At 44.8% G+C, this 17,992-nt stretch overlaps 1 protein-coding gene across 9 annotated transcripts in view; it reads left to right on the top strand.

Moving 5' to 3' along the window:
• The window catches only part of STXBP5L (syntaxin binding protein 5L), a 190,806-nt gene extending 176,982 nt beyond the window's left edge, over positions 1 to 13,824 (top strand). For 6 of the 9 annotated variants that reach the window (XM_057415878.1, XM_057415883.1, XM_057415881.1 and 3 more), the window contains 7 exons: positions 2,144 to 2,242; positions 5,913 to 6,152; positions 7,108 to 7,468; positions 8,391 to 8,556; positions 10,851 to 10,962; positions 11,558 to 11,778; positions 13,102 to 13,824. In XM_057415878.1, coding sequence (XP_057271861.1) covers positions 2,144 to 2,242; positions 5,913 to 6,152; positions 7,108 to 7,468; positions 8,391 to 8,556; positions 10,851 to 10,962; positions 11,558 to 11,778; positions 13,102 to 13,143 — 1,241 coding nt within the window. In that variant the 3' untranslated portion in view covers positions 13,144 to 13,824. The remainder of the gene's footprint in view (positions 1 to 2,143; positions 2,243 to 5,912; positions 6,153 to 7,107; positions 7,469 to 8,390; positions 8,557 to 10,850; positions 10,963 to 11,557; positions 11,779 to 13,101) is intronic. The other 3 variants (XM_057415885.1, XM_057415884.1, XM_057415882.1) reach the window with 1 other exon arrangement.
• The last annotated feature ends 4,168 nt before the right edge of the window (positions 13,825 to 17,992 follow it).

Below are 17,992 nucleotides of genomic sequence, written 5' to 3'. Positions count from 1 at the left end.
CTTCAGCAGAATGGGTATTTTTAGGTTGAGATTTAAGTTTTAGAGACTTGTGATATCTTAGATTAAAAAATACATTTCCAAGCTTACAACCTATACCAAATTGATCTTGCTCTTAGTAATCTGAATGTGAAGACAGTTGCTTGTGTAAGTCAAGGGAAGTGATTCATACAATTGAATATGGAAGTTTGAGAGACTGCTTACTGTAAAGATCTCCTGCATTTTTATCTTTCCATAAAAAATGCTTATTTCTACTTCACTTTCAATGTAAAGAATAGGTCTGCCCTAACAGTTCCCTTCTGGTTTTTAAAACATGTTGAACTAAAACCTAAGCCTGAACTTTACCATATTCTGGAAATATCAAAATAAAGATCCAAGTCTGGTGGCTTGGATCTCTTTTCTCTTTCAGGCCTTTATTTGCCATCATTTACATCAGCCTTGTATCATTCATGATTCCATGAAGCCAGTCAGATTACACTGCTATAACTTCAGGGTAATACGTGGCAGAACTTTTTCCAGGGAGGGCTGAGCACCCCACAGCTGTGAGCTTGTGTAAGAGCAGACATAACCACCCTGGTTTGAATGCTCTGCAAGCCATGTATACACAGGCTATTCAACATAGTCTTAGGGAAACTTACTTGATTTGCTCCAGTAGGAAATCATTCACAGGAAAATCCCAGATTATTACTGTGCTGTTTGTGCTTTAAGACAACTTCTGCTGCTTTTTAGCGAGTTGCTTTATGTGGAATGCAGCTTTAGAGTGGTGCTATTAAAATGTGTTCAAAGATGTTTGTAGCCAAGTAAATGTGCAGTGTTCTTAACTGTGTGAAAGCCCTGCAGCGTTACTTCCTGCCCCTTTCTCCTCTGTGTTGCTGAAGCATTGCCATCAGTAATCTGGGTCAGTCTCTGTGTGTCTCTGATGTTAATGTCTGCAAATTCGTGTTTGAAGTATAATTCCTTTACTGTATGTCCACACAGGCATTCAGAGCTTTGCATGCTTTCCTGACAATATCATTCTAAAAGTGACAGATTTCTCTTAAAGTTTTCAGATGATGATCCTTGAAGTGGCAAATGTTTTAATAGTTCCATTGGCTTCTCTTAGCTCTAATATTTGGCCTTAAAACTGTTAGAAATCTCAAAGTGAGGAGAACAGCAACCATTTAATTTGGTTTCCAGAAAGTATCAGTTTCCATATTAAAAAAGGTCAATTTTTGTCTGTGTTTTATAAGCAGCTCAATTACTTGGCATGTTAAAACTGGGAAAGTACCTATAAATAGCATCCAAGTCAATTGCAAAACCCTTCAGTAATGAATTTGAACATTTGCTGTGAAAATATTGATCTTGGTCACTGGCAGGTTTTTCGGGTTTTTTTCATTGCTCATAACAACTGATACTTTTCCTTTCATAAAGCCTAACTTCCAAAACAAAATCAGTTTGTGCTTCCATGTTAGAGCTAACTCCACTATTTTAGAATAGTCACAATGAAAATTTCTTGGAAAAGATGATAGGTGAGGATGTGTTCCCTTTACAAAGCCTTTGCTGCAGCTGAGAATAGAGAGGGCAGAACATTCTCCTGAAGATGCGTCCATGTTTTTCATTAATATCCTCCTTCCTTTATTTCTTTTTTTTTCTAATTCTGTGGAAAATAATGAAATTCCAGTTTTATTTCCACTAAACAAAAGGAAGTTTAAGATAAAAAAAGTGTATCTCTGCAATCTTGAAACATATGGAATCATTTACTCACAGAATCCCAGACTGGTTTGGGTTGGAAGGGATCTTAAAGCTCATCCAGTCCTAGCCCCCTGCCACAGGCAGGGACCCCTTCCACTAGACCAGGTTGCTCCAAGCCCCTGTGTCCAACCTGGCCTTGAACACTGCCAGGGATGGGGCAGCCACAGCTTCTCTGGGCACCCTGTGCCAGCGCCTCAGCACCCTCACAGGGAAGAGCTTCTTTTAAATTCTCAGAAAAGCCCCAACCCCCTGAATTAAATCTCCTGGACACCAGGGCGCTGCAGTGGGACAGCTCTGTCATGTAAGGAGAGAGCTAGGGCAATAACTGCTCAGGGCTGCTTTCGTATAAATGTCATGATGACGGTTGGCTCAATTGTTCTTGTCCTTTTGCAATGCATGCATTTTGTGGCAGTAGGTCACATTTCCAGACGGGCAATGCTTCAGCAATTACATCGAATCAGTAAATTCTCACACGACGAGCGTCACTATACTGCTCACACATGGATGAACAAAGGTAAGACCCAAAACCACTGACTTCGTTTTTATCCTAGCATGTGAGTTGAAGTCTTCCGTGTGTTTCTGTCAGTGAGGTCGCTAGCAGAAGTTTTGCAGTTGCTTTTAAATCAGAAGCCTTCTATCTGTGTGCTGCTGCTCATGGCTGGAGTTTATCAATCAGTCTGGTGTTACCAAGGAAGTTGGATCCTGAGTTTCCATCTGCATCTCACTAACCCAAACCATACCTAGGACAGGGCTGAATGAAAACACCTTGAAGAAAGCAAGACTCTAGTGGTGATAGTGGTGTTGTATGCTTTTGACCGATGGAATGCAGCTTTCTAAAATGCACTGGCTGCAGATGATAATGCTTTTGCTCAGAGCTGCTCATAGTCTTAACAGCGTGAATAGCAGCATCTCCCAAATGAGACTCACATGTTAGCTCCCAGGGGATGCTGGACTAGTCTGGTGCTCTCAGCCCCTCTGCTGCTAGCTGCTGGAGCAGCCTAGAGACCTATTTGGAAATCCAGGTCTGCAAGTGTAAGAGGATGAAAAAGGACACGGTCGTCTGAGAGAGATGGCTGGGAGGGAGCAGAAGGATCCTGGGAGTTGGATATGTGCCTCTCGGAGAAAAGGAATCCTGGACTCAAAGCAGGAGACAATTCAGAGGCAGGAGCACATTTATGAGGAAGTGTCATTTAACAGGATGTTCTGCAGAGGAGGAGAAGAGGGAAAGAACTGAGGAGAAGAAAAGTGCCTGCTTTTCACATACATCATCCTATCCCCTTACTGAAGCAAGGGGTCCAAATAAACTTTGTTTGACCTAGGTTGCAGGGGTTACCTAGATGTGGTCCTGGTTCAGACTTGTGTAGAAAGATGCTGTAGCTGACATTGTGGCTACAGTCAGAATGCACTGAGAGAAAAGAAAAATGTAAGAGAAAACCTGGAATATGGCACATGGGTTAAGGATTGCTACAGATAGGCAGTGTTCATACAGGTCAGCCTTTAAACAATGGGACATCATTTTAATCGTGCTAGGGAAGGATATGGCAAATTCTAAAATTTCCCAAAGAAAGCGGTTTTCTATTTCTCCAGGACACAATTGGGTGGTTTCTAAATAGAGAATTTGGGGTAGAATCAATTTGAGAAAGGAGCCCCAGGGTGGATTTTATCCTGAAAGAGGAAGAGATTTCTACTGTGCTTTAGAGCTAACCAGTAAAGCCACACAGTGATTGCAGTGATTGCAGCCTTTCATGGGGTTTGGGTCACTGTTCACATATGTTTAATGACATCAAAATTTGACATTTATCACACTGGTGTTCAGAATTTCAGTTTGAGTAGTTCATTTAATACAAAATGGCACAGTGTGTTCTCAGAAGAGTCCCAAAGATTCTGCCTGTTAGAGGCAGTTCTGCAAAGATGTATTGGTTAACGGAGCACAGGAGTGAGGAACAGTTCTTGTTAATTTAGGGAGGGAGAAAGCTTGATGACACATGCAAATGGCACATCATATATTTTAAGTTCCGTGTGTGTCGCCCACACTAACTGCATTTGTCCTTTCAACATCTTTCTCAGTTTGAGCACCACCATAGTTGAATTCTGTGTGACTGTGATATTAATACACCTGTTAAAGGGAAAAGGAATAACATAATAACATTTTCTTTAAATTAGGTACCCTTTGGGGGGAAAAAATCTATATAAATATATATATATGCGGATCTGTGATCTCTGACTTGAAATTATTGTCTTCCCCTTCTTTACCTGGCAACTGTCACTGTGCTTAGGAAGAAGCTGGGCAAATCAGGGGGACAAAGTACAAAGTGCTAGGGGTTATAAGAGACACTAACTTTCAAGGTATTCGAAGCTGTGTTTGCACATGAATAAACAATCCCAGTTTTATGCAGATATATTTAGCAATACTGAACCACAACTAGAGAGCTACAACAGTGCCTACATGAAGGTGAAACGGGGTGAGGGCAGCTTTTGGAAGGTCAAGTACATGTACTTTTCTCTTCCATGAGTGCCAGGGGTGGCTATTCCTGTGGAGCTCCTGTTTGACGAGTTACAGGTGCCCTCAAGGAACAGAAATTGGCCCAAGTGTGAAAGAGCAGCAGGAGAATCTATTCCCCCCCCCATCCCATCCCTGAGTGCCACCTTTTAAGGTAGCAAATGTGGTAGCACTTGGTGTGGTTCCAGCAGTGCTTTGCCATGGTTGTCTCCAGCCTTTCCCAGGTAGTTGCTGTGAAGAGGATCATTTCAAAGCAGTTTACACTGAGTCATCTGAGTACAGGAATGTAATGCTGCAGTGCATGACGTGAGGAAAAGGTTCACCAGCAAAACTGCTGCTTCGGGGGGAGAGCTGGAACCATGTACACAATATAAGGCTTAGCCCAGTTGTAAGTTGGAGTATGTGAGAAAGTTCTTTTCTAGTTCTATTCTTCAGCTGTGGCGGAAAGTGTTCCTCATTTTAGACATTTCTACTGGCTCTGAAGAAATAGTTCTCTCTCTCTTCTGAGCTATAACAAGGATCATTTCATACCAGACACAGATCTACTTCATAATGATAGGTTCAGAAGCGAGCCTTTTATGTGAAGTCCAACAGCTTCAACTATTTCTCCATCTCCAGAGCCTCCTGGTCCTCTAGTTATTGTTTCAGAAGAACATGTGAGGTTTCCAATGATCTAGCCGTATGTTTGACTGCAGGCTAGTTGACAGCACAGATTGTTTTGCAAAGACTGTGCTAGCAGCCAGCCCTACTCTCTTCATCCCTCTGGCTCCTCTACTCTTTGGTAACCTTTTAGCCTCAGTGTGCTATATGGCCTCTAGTGCGTGACCACCTGCAGTCCCTGCTAATGCCAGGAGCTCCTTTGCACAGCTTTGTGCTTCCTTCCTGGCACTAGGCAAAGCAGAGCATAGATCCCTAGCCCTACAGCAGCTTAGACCCTGTTTGTAGCTGTTCCTCTCTGAGAAGCTCGGAGAGAGTCTCCAAACCTATGTATTTGCAGTGAGGACAATACAACTTTGCCTTCAGCTGGCTCCTGCTGTTGCCTGCTGAAGCTTAGGCAGAAAGATGAAGCAGTCAGCCCAGGCTCACCATGCAGTTGTTGCCAGCGGCACAGAGCAGGTTTCTCTCTTTGCTCCCTGGGAGCACAGAGTTGATTTCTACCCCAGGATGTTTTGGATGCTGGGATCAGTTTAACAGTCTTTTCCCCAGGGAGCAGTTATTAACAGCTTGACAATAAAAGATGGCTATGAACACAGTGCTAGAACGTCCTAGCAGTGGAAAGAAGGGCAGAGCAAAGGACACATGCTCTGAAGTTGGTAATGGTGTCCCCCTTCATGTCCTACAGCAGTGAGATACATGGATTAATTTAAAATGCATTGGTAACATATGGGTCTAAAATTATTCCATGCTCTTTAGAACAAGTCCTTTGAGCTAGGGCTGTTGTAAATTCTAATTAGTCTATGCTAATCTCCATAATAAGCAGCTATTTCTAATGCAGATCTAACTGATGAGGTCTGACAGCATTTTTCACACTTATACACTGGCAGCAAGCTGGTATCAGAATGTTTGCTCAGGTTACAGAAACTCTCTATTTTCTGTACTCTACAGGGAGTTTGTATTTGCTGCAGGCTTGTGCCTCTTCGAGGATTGCCAATTTATGCCTGTTTGCTTGTATTTATTTATGCAGAAAATAGGGAAAACTCCTTCAGCCGTTCCCGAAGCTCCAGCGTGTCCAGTATCGACAGGGACTCCAAGGAGGCAATTACTGCTTTGTACTTCATGGAGTCCTTTGCCCGAAAGAACGACTCTGCTGTCTCCTCATGTCTCTGGGTTGGGACGGGCCTTGGTATGGTCTTAATCCTGTCCCTTAATCTGCCTGCTAGCGATGAGCTACGGCAGTCAGAGCCGGTCATGGTGTCACCAAGTGGTAAGAGTGCAACTCTTTTCCTGGCTATTACCTGCCTTGGTACAAGGGGGGAATAACTGCATGATTTTGTATGGCCTTTGGGGCAGGAATTTCTTAATCCATGTATGAAGCAATGGTTACTCAGTACACTAAAGGCACACAGGTAAATACAGATGCCGTGGGAGACCTGCAGCTTCATGAACTGAGATGCTTCAGTTATGTTGGTTCTGAAGAGTACTGTGTGTCATGGGCAAAGTTACACATTTCTTGTAAGGACAGGAAAATTAGCAAGTTCCTTCATATTGTGAAATTACAGTCCTGCATAACAGCTCTGATCCTGTAGCAGTCCTGTCTGGAATGCTGGGAAGTGATTCACTGTCTATGTGTCAGAAAGCTGCAGAGAGGCAGAAGGGAGTTCAGAAAAGGAAACAAAAAAGTTGGCAGGTTGAGGTACCTGGAGAGATCCTTGGCTGAGTGAGTGACAGATGGTGTAGGAGAGAGAACAGAGGGCTGGGAGAGGTCAGGTCCGAGGAGAGGCAGTATGCACTTAGAACCTTTAAAGCAAAATCATGACAAAAATCAGGGAATGTGCAGGAATAGAGGGTTTCCTACCCACCAGCTTCTTTAGAAGAGCAATGCGGAAGGTCACCAGACTAAAAGCAGCAATTTTACTGCTAGGGAACAAATATCCTACGAGTGTAATGTAAAGACAACAGCCTATCTTTATGGTATTCAATAGCACGTACTATATAGATTATCTAGTATCTCTTGCCTAAGACTTTTTCAGTATTGGCAGCCTGTTTGTTCACCTTGTTGTGTGGTCAGGAAGAGCAAAGCACGCAAGGCTTGTCAGCTAGATGAATGTGTTTGCTCTGTTTAGAAGAGCTGAACATCAGCTGTGCTGCACGCGTTCACGGTGCTGACAACCAGCCTCATTGTGGGGCCAGCATCAGTGAGAGCAAATTATGTTTTGCAGGCACAGTTCTGACACTGAAAGGAGCTGTGCTGACCTTCGCGTGCTTGGACTGCATGGGGACATTGACACATCCACCGTATGAAGTATGGAGGGACCCACACAGTGCTGATGATGGTGAAAAGACAAGGAGAAGGAAGCTTGTCATGCATTCCCCTTCCTCCTCCCAGGACATGGGTGATCATCAATTTGCGGTCATTTGTTCAGAAAAACAAGCCAAAGTCTTCTCATTGCCTTCCCAAACGTGTCTTTATGTCCACAACATCACCGAAACGTCCTTTTTATTGAGAGCAGATGTGGTCACCCTCTGTAACAGCGTCTGTCTGGCGTGCTTTTGTGCCAATGGGCACATCATGACACTGAGGTACTTATCTAACTCACCTTGGGGCAAAACTAAGCAAAGAGGTGGCACAGTGCTGTCACATTCCACTTGAGTTTGCTCCAGAGCGCCTAATGCTTTGCATTAATTCCCTGGGGGGTGCATTTAATGCCCTGCCTTGCCACTGCCATACGTGTTCCTTGGCCTGTCTCCGCACAGGGAGTTAAGGCAGTCGCGTAGCAAAGCAGACTGTTCTTTCATAGTCATACCCCCCCCCCAACATGATGACTAATGGCTGATGATTTTTAACTGTCATGAAAGAAAACCCTTATAATTTTGCTCAGTTATGGTAGGTCAGGTAGGGAGGAGGACAGAAAAACTCGGGCACAAAGGGTCCTGTTCATCTGGTGTGAAGTAGCAAGTCTCACTCTTGCCATTTCAGCTTTTCTGCTTAGAGCACCTGGTTTCCCTTCATTGTCACCTCCATCAGTGAGCTGGCGGCACAGTAGCCCTCTAGCTGTGCCCTCGCCTTCCACGCTCCATTTTCCCAGCCAGGCCATTTACATTTTGGAAGTGGTTTGCCAAAATGGCAAGCCAGGGGAAGCTGGAGGACAGTGAAGGCGGTGGGGGAGCAGGGCCTGGAAGAGGGGCCATGCCCATGTGATAACTGGGGGCAGACCTTACCCTGCAAACTGCCCAGCCCCGTGGCACAAGTCATACACATCCCAGACCCGCACAGCAGCAGCAGATTAAGGGTTATTGAGGCAGCTGAAACTTCTTCAGCCAAGGAAGCAAAGTATGGTGGGAAGGGAGCACGCTGATGGCAGAGCTTTCAGCTTAGAGCTGTGCTTTAACTATTCCAGTTATGGAAAGTATGAACTTAAATGTTGGTTTAAAATGCAGCCCCAAAGCAGGTGTACCAGGAGTGGCAACCGGTGAACTAACGTGGGTATCTGCTTCCCTGCAGCTTGCCCAGCCTTCGCCCACTGCTGGATGTCAACTACTTGCCAGTAACAGACATGAGGATAGCACGGACCTTTTGTTTCACCAACGAAGGGCAAGCTTTGTATCTCAGCTCTCCCACAGAGATCCAGCGCCTGACTTACAGCCAGGAGATGTGTGATAATCTGCAGGTAAGGCTCAAACTCTTGCTGTGGTCCCTTGGTGCTCATGTGGGAGGGCTGGGGGCCTGTTGCATCAGGTGCAAATTGCCACATATTCCCTGTTGGATTTCAGTATCTGAAGTGCAGGCTGTGCTGCAGGAGCAGGACATACATGCAGGAGCAGCACAGGCATGTTCCTCTCCACTCGCCATGGCTGAATGATGCCAAAGCAGCTCTGTTGCTGTTTGGACCTTTCCATGGCACTGTCACTTTACTCCTGTCCCTGAGCCTACATCTTGCCCACATTTAGCTGCAGTCTCTGCTGGCTCCATACAGAGGCAGATTTGTGCCCATGTGGGACTCTTCACAGCCCAGTTCTCTAAGTCCTACCGTATGAAAGAAAAACTGTTAGAAATGACTGAAGGGAAAGAAGGGGAAGCTACACATGGATAGCAGCTACAGCGGTTGGTACCAGCATGTGTCCAGCCACAGAAACTGCCTCAGTAACAATATGAATACCTTCCTGTACTTTTAATCATTTTTGATTTTAACCTGCAGCTTGCAGGAGATCAGTGCGAGCAGGAGACAAACCAGTGTGGTTAGCAGCAAAAACTATGCTCTGTTTTAATCTAATTTTTAATTATTTACCATTGTTTTTACTCCAATAATTGGTACTCCCCTTCTTCCACACGAGGAAAGCATCTCCCATTGTACATTAAAATACAGAAGCTGTAGAAAAGATCTAATTAAAAGAATTAATTTGAGCAAAAGGTCTTTACAATGTGAGAATGTTGGATTTGGTTTGGTTTTTTTTACAATAAAAATGCAAATTAAAATTTCATTTACTGAAGAGGAGGAATTGTGAGAGGTTACAGGGAGAAAAGCAGTAATAAAAGGGGAAAAAAAGGAGGGGGGGTAAACTCTAGGTTATATAATTAGCAATGAACTAGGATAGAAATATAAAAGAAATGGTCCTGCCAGCACTCATTATGCCCCATGGAATAACATGTGCTGAGCTGCTCAGCTCCCATCACAGCACTGCCTGCCTCAAGTCTGAAAAAGCCCTGTGAATAGCGAGCATTGCACACAAGGTTTTGCACATTGAAGAAGAGGCTGTTTTGCACGGAACCAGCCATAAAATGATCACAAGGTTTGATCCAGGTACCTTAGAATATGGACCTGCAGTGAGAGGCTCTTACAAGCTACATCATTTTGTTTATTAACCTTAATAGCATCATATGTCAACCAACCAAAGGGAAGCTCAGCCCTTGTTTCTCTGTGCTGCCATACTGCAGCTGCTGATACCTTGGCTTTATGTTAAGAGGATGGTAGAAGGCTTGTCCGGTCATCATGTGTGTACCCAGAGCAGATGACCCGGTGTCACCTCCTGCCTGGGAAAACAGAGCCAGGTTCACGAGTGCCTCTGCTTGGGCTCTAAGGGCTGCAGTGATTTTTCTCCCAGAGCAGGTGCCTGTTCAGAGGAGCAGAAGCACTGCTGCCCTCAGCACTCACCGTCCCGGGAGCAGTGCTCTGTGCCGCACAACACCGTGTTGGGGCTTGGGTGAGCAAATAGAGTTGAGCGACAGGGCAGCGAGTGTTCCGGTTCCAAACATGGGTAGGACTGCATGCTTTCTAACCCAGTCTGATTCTGGAGAGCTCCCTTTTCCCAGTACTGCTGCAAATCAGTCTGAGCATCAGAGTTGGTTGGGCCAACAGCTCCAAGGTCTACAACCATGACAGTGCCTTCAGCTTATTTAGCATTACTGATGCCACTGCCACCATGCACACCACCAGAGGAGTACATGGGGAGGTTGTATGGAAGGTGGTGGGATTTGCTTAATTTTTAAGCAAACAGAAGCCCACAGAAACCAACCAAACAAGAAACCAGCAAACTCTGTGAGCTGCTCGGAAGCGCTGACGTCAGGTAAGCTCTAAAAGGAAAACAAGGATTGACTGCCCTGCTTGTGTATTCAATTACAGTGTTGCCTCTGCTGTTTCTAAGCAAAATGTGATCTTATCACTGGTATTTACACTCTGTAGTGCATATGGATTTTTTTTCTCTGTGGTAATGAACATAAGGCTGGGCAGTGACAAACCAAGTCCCTCTGAAAGCATGAGTGAATCTGGTTAGTCTATTAGTCTGGTTAGTCTGCCTGTCACGAAGCACAAATGCTAAGTACTCAATAGTGTTTGCACAACAGAACCTTTTAAAATGAGCCAATTAGATGCAATGCATGTGGACTCATTAATGCAAATAAAGAAAACACCCAGAACTGCTTCCATCTCACTAATTTTTCACATGGACTTTTGTCTAACTTTACTAGGACATGCTTGGGGATTTGTTTACTCCTGTGGAAACACCAGAAGCCCAAAACAGAGGCTTTCTCAAAGGACTTTTTGGAGGAAGTGGACAAGCTTTTGATAGAGAGGAGCTTTGTAAGTAATTTATTGGGGTTGGGCTGGTTTCTTTTCAGAAATTAATTCATGGGATCCCCTGCCCTTGTCATAGAGGAATTGTAGACTGATGTGGGTTGGAAGGGACATTAAAACTCATCCAGTTCCAACCCCCTGCCATGGGCAGGGACACCTTCCACTAGAGCAGGTTGCTCCAAGCCCCATCCAGCCTAGCCTTGGACGCTGACAGGGATGGGGCATTTCACATGGTGAGAACCCTGTGCCAGGGCCTCACCACCCTTCCATTGTTTCAGTGTCTCAGCATCCATCCATTGTTAACCTCTGAATGGAGTGGTACACAAGGTTCAGATCATGGATGAAAAAGTAAAGATGAACAAGGGGGAGGGTCCTCAGCTGCCTCTCACCATTCCTTCACCTCGGCAGCTTCTCTCCAGCAGTTGAGGATGGTGTGCGGCACAACTGTGGTGTAGCTGTGCAGAGAGCAGCGTCTTCCACACGTGCCACCTGTGCATCGAATGGCATCACCGCCGTGGGCCTGCAGCTCGAGGATGAGAAGCACCGACAGAGCCACGGCCAGGGACTCATTCCTCTCTCTCTGTCCATTTCTCTTTTGCAGTTGGCGAGGCCACAGCAGGAAAAGCCTCTCGCAGTCTTGCCCAGCACATCCCTGGATCGGGTGGGATTGAAGGTGTGAGAGGTGCTGCAGGAGGCGTCATCGGGGACTTGACTCGTGCACGCATTGCCCTTGATGAGAGAGGACAGAAGCTGGGAGAGCTGGACGAAAGGACTGCGAGCATGATGGCCAGCGCCGAGGCGTTCTCCAAGCATGCACATGAGGTAGGGGCCCTGGCACCACACACCCAGAGCTAGGAACTGCCACCCTGCAACCAAGCTTTTGCTTCCCTTTGGGAAAGTCAGATATGGTTCTCCCAGTTCATCCAGTCGAGTTGGTTTAGGTGTACTCATGTTAACTGGCACACCATCTTTCCTGCTTCCAAACAATGAGAACACCCAAAATAAACTTCCATTGCACAGCTCTTCCCTTCATGTTTTCTTAAATGAGCATCCATTGCTAGCCTCTGAATTTAGAACACGGCACTTCTCATCTCTCGCCTTTCTTATTCTGTTGGGGTGTTTTTTTTAAGCCTCTCAGTGCAGCACATCTATGCAGTAGGGCAGAAAACAGGTAGGTGGATGTGTATACAGGAACCTTTACAGATCCGACTGGGAAGAGGAGGAGAACGTTTCTTGTACAACCCTGTGGTACAGTTCTATAGAATAGGGCTTGCCTGGAACAGACACTTCTGTGCTTAGAGCTGGAAATGGAAAGTTCTTCCATCCTACGCTGTTAAGGCTGGGAATCAACCACAGTGATTTTCCTTGGAGATAAATCATTAAAGGATACTTCTCAAAATGCATGGGTTTTATTTAACATCCATCGCATCTCTGGACAAGACCTTTACATTTTCATTGTTTAAGTCTAATGACAAAAAAAAACCCAAAACAAAACCAACCACTAAAAAACCCCAAACTCCCCCAAACTAACAGAAAGAATCTGCCCTAAAATGCAGAAAGTTTCTATATTCAGGGTGTATCTGCTGTGTTCCCTAAGCAAGCTTCTTTCTATAAGGAATAAAAAGAAAGTTCCTGGTTATTCCCATAGCTCTGTACTTTTTGCAGTAGAAAATGAATCAAAGCTCCTCAGGAAAACTCTCCCAGTGCCCAGCAAGAGCAGGGCACTTCTTAAAATTATTGGTTTTAAATGTCACAATTAATTATGAAATTCAAGATGAGGCCTCAGTGGACTCGAGACCTGATGACACTGCTGGTAAAGTACCACATTGCTCTTCCTTTTTAACTTACGGAGGGCTGTGACAGTTACTGGACCCACGTCATGTGTGAGATATAGAATCCCAGACTGGTTTGGGTTGGAAAGGACCTTAAAGCTCATCCAGTTCCAATCCCTGCCACGGGCAGGGACACCTTCCACTAGAGCAGCTTGCTCCAAGCCCCTGTGTCCAACCTGGCCTTGAACACTGCCAGGGATGGGGCAGCCACAGCTTCTCTGGGCACCCTGTGCCAGTGCCTCAGCACCCTCACAGGGCAGAATCTTTGCAGAGCAGTGGTTTATATCACTTTGTCTGTTTCCTGTTTCTGCAGGTGATGCTGAAATACAAGGACAAAAAGTGGTACCAGTTTTAGACTTTCACAGAAGCTACTTGTGGCTTTAAGAACACTGTTCAGGGAAGTGACAGTCATTCCCAAATCTACCAGTCACTGGCCAGAGACAGGCTTTTTTTCTCCTAGAAGATGTTTTCCTGTTACTATTATTGGATTCATCGCAGTGGGAGTCAAGGAGAAATGTTACAGACCATGAGATGGAAGCTGAAATGACGTGGGTCTTACTCCAGCAGCTGGCTCATGTGGTAGACAATTTTTTCCCGAAAGCATCACTGTGGCATGTAGTTTCTCAGAGGTATGAACTGTGGGGAGTGCATCTGGTTGAAAATACTCTGTACAAACTCCAATGTTAATGCACTTACTTATAAACCTTTGCATGAGTGACATCTTAAAAAACAAAAACAAAAAAAAAAAAGAGAAAAAGAAAGCATGTTGTGACCGAAGACAAATGGGATTTATTTCTATTCCAAGACAAAAAAAAAAACCCAAACCAAACACTTAAATGGCAAAAATCTTTATTTTTTAGAAGTGACATTACAAAAAGCCAGTGCATTTCAAGCATGTTTGCTATTGTTTTCAACATAAAAATTAGTTGAGCTGCATTTTCTTACCTATCTGCTATTTATTTCCCTTGAAAACCCTTATTTGAAATCAGTGCTCTCTAACTCACACCAGAAGAATAAATAAATTCAAAATCCTATACCCAAAATTTACAGATTTTTTTAACTAGCGAGACAGACACTATCTGAAATGTCATGAAAACATGAGCATAGAAGGCTTATTTGCACTTCAGAGCACAACGTGTCATCCTTAGCTGTACTTTCTAACATGTGCTCTAGATTCATCTCAGTTGTCCTTGAAGGGGGCTATGGCAGTTGTCATTCCCATGGCATCTGCGTCACTTGGTTGCCTTATTTCCCAGTCACAGAATAGCAAACCAGCTTAGGAAATGGCATATTCCAAGTGAGGAAAAGCAAGATGGGAAAGCACAGCCCTGTCAAGTTCTGCTGGCAGAAGCTGCTTGTGCACCAGTGGTCAGTTGAAATGATGCTAAGGAAACTGCATGGTAACCCCCCTAAGGCTGGGGCAAAGATCACAGCAGCAAGACTAAATGATGGGCCAGGGAAAGAGCATGAAAACGATTGGCAACATGCACATATAACACATCTAGAAATGACACCATGGGTGAGCAGCACTTCAGATTCTAAACATGCTGCTAACCATCATTTGCTTCTGCTTCAGAGTGGCTTGTTTGATTGCTAATGAACTCTGCAGAAAAGGCCCCAACCTGCAGCTAGAGAAGAGAACAGTATGTAGAACCTATTACCTGTTTACACCACTAGAGCCCAAGTCCATGAGCGTGCTACAAGAGCCTCAGTGCCACACAGGTCAACTGTTAAGTTAGAAGTCTTTCCAAGACTGGCTTGGAAACAAGGCACTGAAGGCTTGGTTGCATGTGCATGGACACAGCTTCGAATCAGGAAAGAGAGGAAAAGGTGGAGAAGCAGCACTTGAAAGTTTTTCTATAAGAATGAGGACCTCTGTCCCTTCATAGGGTCTTCACAGACACTGGTGCAGAGGGGCAGCATCCCCCTCCTAACTAGACCTTGACTTCACTCATGTCTCTATCACCCCAGTGTTCAGATGATGCCCTTCCCATATCCTTCCTTTTGTTACAATAAAACGGAGCCTGGGAAGGTGTACATCCGGAAGCCTGGCTTCACCATCAGCCCAGCTGCGCAAGTTAAAGGGCTGGAGCACATCAGAGGCGTTAAGTTTTAAATCCACATTGTAGCACCACAGCAATGTCATGGTTTGCAGGACTTTCACACTGCTCTGTGGGCAAAACCAAAATGATGGCCCTGCCGGGTCTAGCTCAGCTGGGACTGAGCCTCAACAAGTTCCTCTCTGTCATGGAGGAAACTGCTCTACAATTGTCAGAACCTTTGAAACTTGCAGGGAAAAAGGTCAAAGCCTGGGTTTCTGCCAAGGGTAAAGGAATTGGAATTGTCTGTGAGCTGAGAGGATGTCTCTGAGTGTTTGAGGAAACAGCAAACTCACCCCCCGATAGCAACAGGAACTGGGCAACTCCTGGCAGCAACTGGGTCACAGAACTGGCCACTTGCATCTGTGAGGAAGCACATTTATTCCTGTTTTCTCATTCTCTAGAATGAGAAATAAATAACAACATTATAGCAATTCTATCTTCTGTTTAAATGTGCATTTCTCCTTCCTGGACTCTGGCCTGTGCTCCAAACCTGGGCACCAAAAACCATTTGGGGCAGCATTCAAACCCTCCAGCCAGCTTTCAAGCCCTTATTCTTTCTGCCTTCTCCGCTTTTACAGAGAAGCAAAGCAGTCTTCACTGGCCCCAAACCAAGGCCATCCCACCAGCATTTGGTCCGTCTGCTGCTGCAGAGCTGGTGCAGACAGAAAGGCCATCACCAAGTCCAGCGTGGCCATGAGCTGGTGTTCAGGAGGCAGCCCCATGAGTGCTGGCATGTGGCTCACTTCAGTGACAAGGAAGCTGCTGGTCCTGTGTCAGTTCTCAGCTGTACCTCGCGTGTGTGGTTAACACCGAGTCCAGTGGGAACGGCTCCAGGCTTGGAGCCTGAGCTGGTCACTGCTTTGAGCATCACAGCTTAAAATGTAAGAGCAACTTCTAATTGCTGATCACTGCAGCACATCCAGAGAGGATTGACCTCAGCGAGTCTTTCACGCAAAGCCTGACTGCCTCTGGCTGCCAGCAGGCTCAAGTTTAATACCAGGGATGGGGGTTGGAACCTGCCAGTAGATTTCCACTTTTTATGCAACAGAGAAGTGAGAATTTAGCGTCCCTCAAACTGACACTTTTTAACAGTAAACCTGGAAGCAGCCTTCCCCTCGCACTGCCCAGCAGGGCACAGCTGCATCTTGCTTTCCACTCTTCTGTATTTTACATCTTGCCAGACAGTTACAAATTGCTGTTTCTGTTAAGTTCACCACTTGTGACTATAATTATCGATTTTCTTGTAGTCTGTAGAGATCTAAAACGTTGTATATGTTTGTATATAGAACATTCTATATATATAAATATATATATGTAATGTATATGTTGTATAAGTTTGTTAGTGCACACTGTTAAATGCTTTCTATCCAGATTTACCATGTATGTGTAAAAAACAAACAGCCTTCACTTAAACACATCAGTGAGGGAGGAGGAAGTCCTCTGGCCTGCTTGGTTTATTGTGAAATGAGGGGGAGTGTGGGATTGTTGAGGCCTGACCCGACCACTACTAAAGGCACAAAGATGCAGCATTCCAAGCAACAAGCTCAGCATCTGACCTGACTTGCCATTAGAAAACTGAGGACACTGGCTGTCAAAATCATGTGCTTTCACCTTCCCCCTTAAGACAGCACCTCCTCAGGCAAAATCCTAACCACAGCCTTATCTTCAGCATCGCAACCCCCTGTTACAATAGACCACATTGGCTGGGAATATTAGCTGGATTTCAAATGCATTTGGATACCCTGTTTCCTCAGCTCTCTATCCCACCCACACCCAGATACACACACAGACACACACATCTGCCACCAACCAGATGTTTTTAAACTTAGGCCCAGAGCTCTAGGTAGACAGAGGATGCAGAGCAAACCCGTGAGGTTATTTATAAGGTCTGAGAGTTGACAAGTCTTCAATGAATTACAAGCTATTGTATGAAAAAAGAATAAAATCCATTTCCTAGAGCCTTAAATTCTGCTTCAAATCCTAAATTCAAAACCTTGATTAAGGAAAATTTGAGAATCAGGTTTTGCTTTGTATCATCAACTGTTTCCTAAATTCTTTTTACGGTTCCGCATTTCAACTATTTGTATCAATAAGACATTTCCTCTATTAGCAAAATACAGCTTGTTATACAAATGTTTAACAGAAACACTCTATTTACAACACATAAAATTAGCACATACAGAACTACTCTAAAACAGTTTACATATTCCTCTGGAGAAGCCCTTTTGCACCACAGTGTGTGCATTGTAATGAAGATACACATACAAAAATGGTTTTATCAGTATACAGTTTAAGGAGAAAGCACTGCAGCTTAAAGAGCAGCTGTGTCAGCCTCAGGACTCCATATATAAACAGTGTGTATTGTAACACAGGCAAAACCCCCACATTTCAGATACTTACGGCCCTTAAATGCCCACCCTGTGCTCCCCATACATCCTCCTCCATAGCCTAAAGGTGAATTCAAGCACAGCATGCCTCAGTCCACAGTGTTCTTCTGCCTTGGCATGGTCTCAGTAAGAACACACTCTCTCTCGTTAAGGAGCTATGTGTGGCCATTTGTAGTCAACTCTTCATCTTAGGTGTATAAGCAATAGTCACGTAAATGAGTGTTTCCATCCATGTGTTTTGTTTTGTGATTAAATCAACAAATCAAACGTACTTTTTTAAATAGCAACCAATATTCAGATTCAGTGACAAGGAGATGCGGACAGAATACGTGTGGGGTTTGTTATCGAGGCGTTACCTGTATTTCGGACCGAAGGGTGAACACTCCTGCACTAACCATGGCCTGTTTGCACAGGTATCCTCAGTCAGCATCACAAAAGTTAAAACAAGGCATCTTTAACTGAGGCTGTTTTGAGTCCCCAGTGACAACCAAAAAAGTAAGAAGAGGGAAGGAAAATAAAGGCAAGAATTGATATTGGCTGGTGTAGATCTCCTTTTTTCTTTCAACTCCTGGATTCTTTATAGTATGTCAAAGGTGAGTGGTTTATGGAAAGCCTTTGGATGGAGTTCACACTACTCACTCAGGCACATGGAAACGCAGCCACCGTTGCTGCTGGGGCAGGGATGGCCACCTCCCTCCCTCCAGCAGCTCACACA

This window comes from Pezoporus wallicus, unplaced genomic scaffold, assembly GCF_028554395.1.
Source record: "Pezoporus wallicus isolate ANWC-B61680 ecotype Strahan unplaced genomic scaffold, APGP_CSIRO_Pwel_v1 contig_6814, whole genome shotgun sequence".
Taxonomy (NCBI): domain Eukaryota; kingdom Metazoa; phylum Chordata; class Aves; order Psittaciformes; family Psittacidae; genus Pezoporus; species Pezoporus wallicus.
The sequence above is the reverse complement of the archived record's forward strand: the minus strand, read 5'-3'. Positions and strand labels throughout refer to the sequence as shown.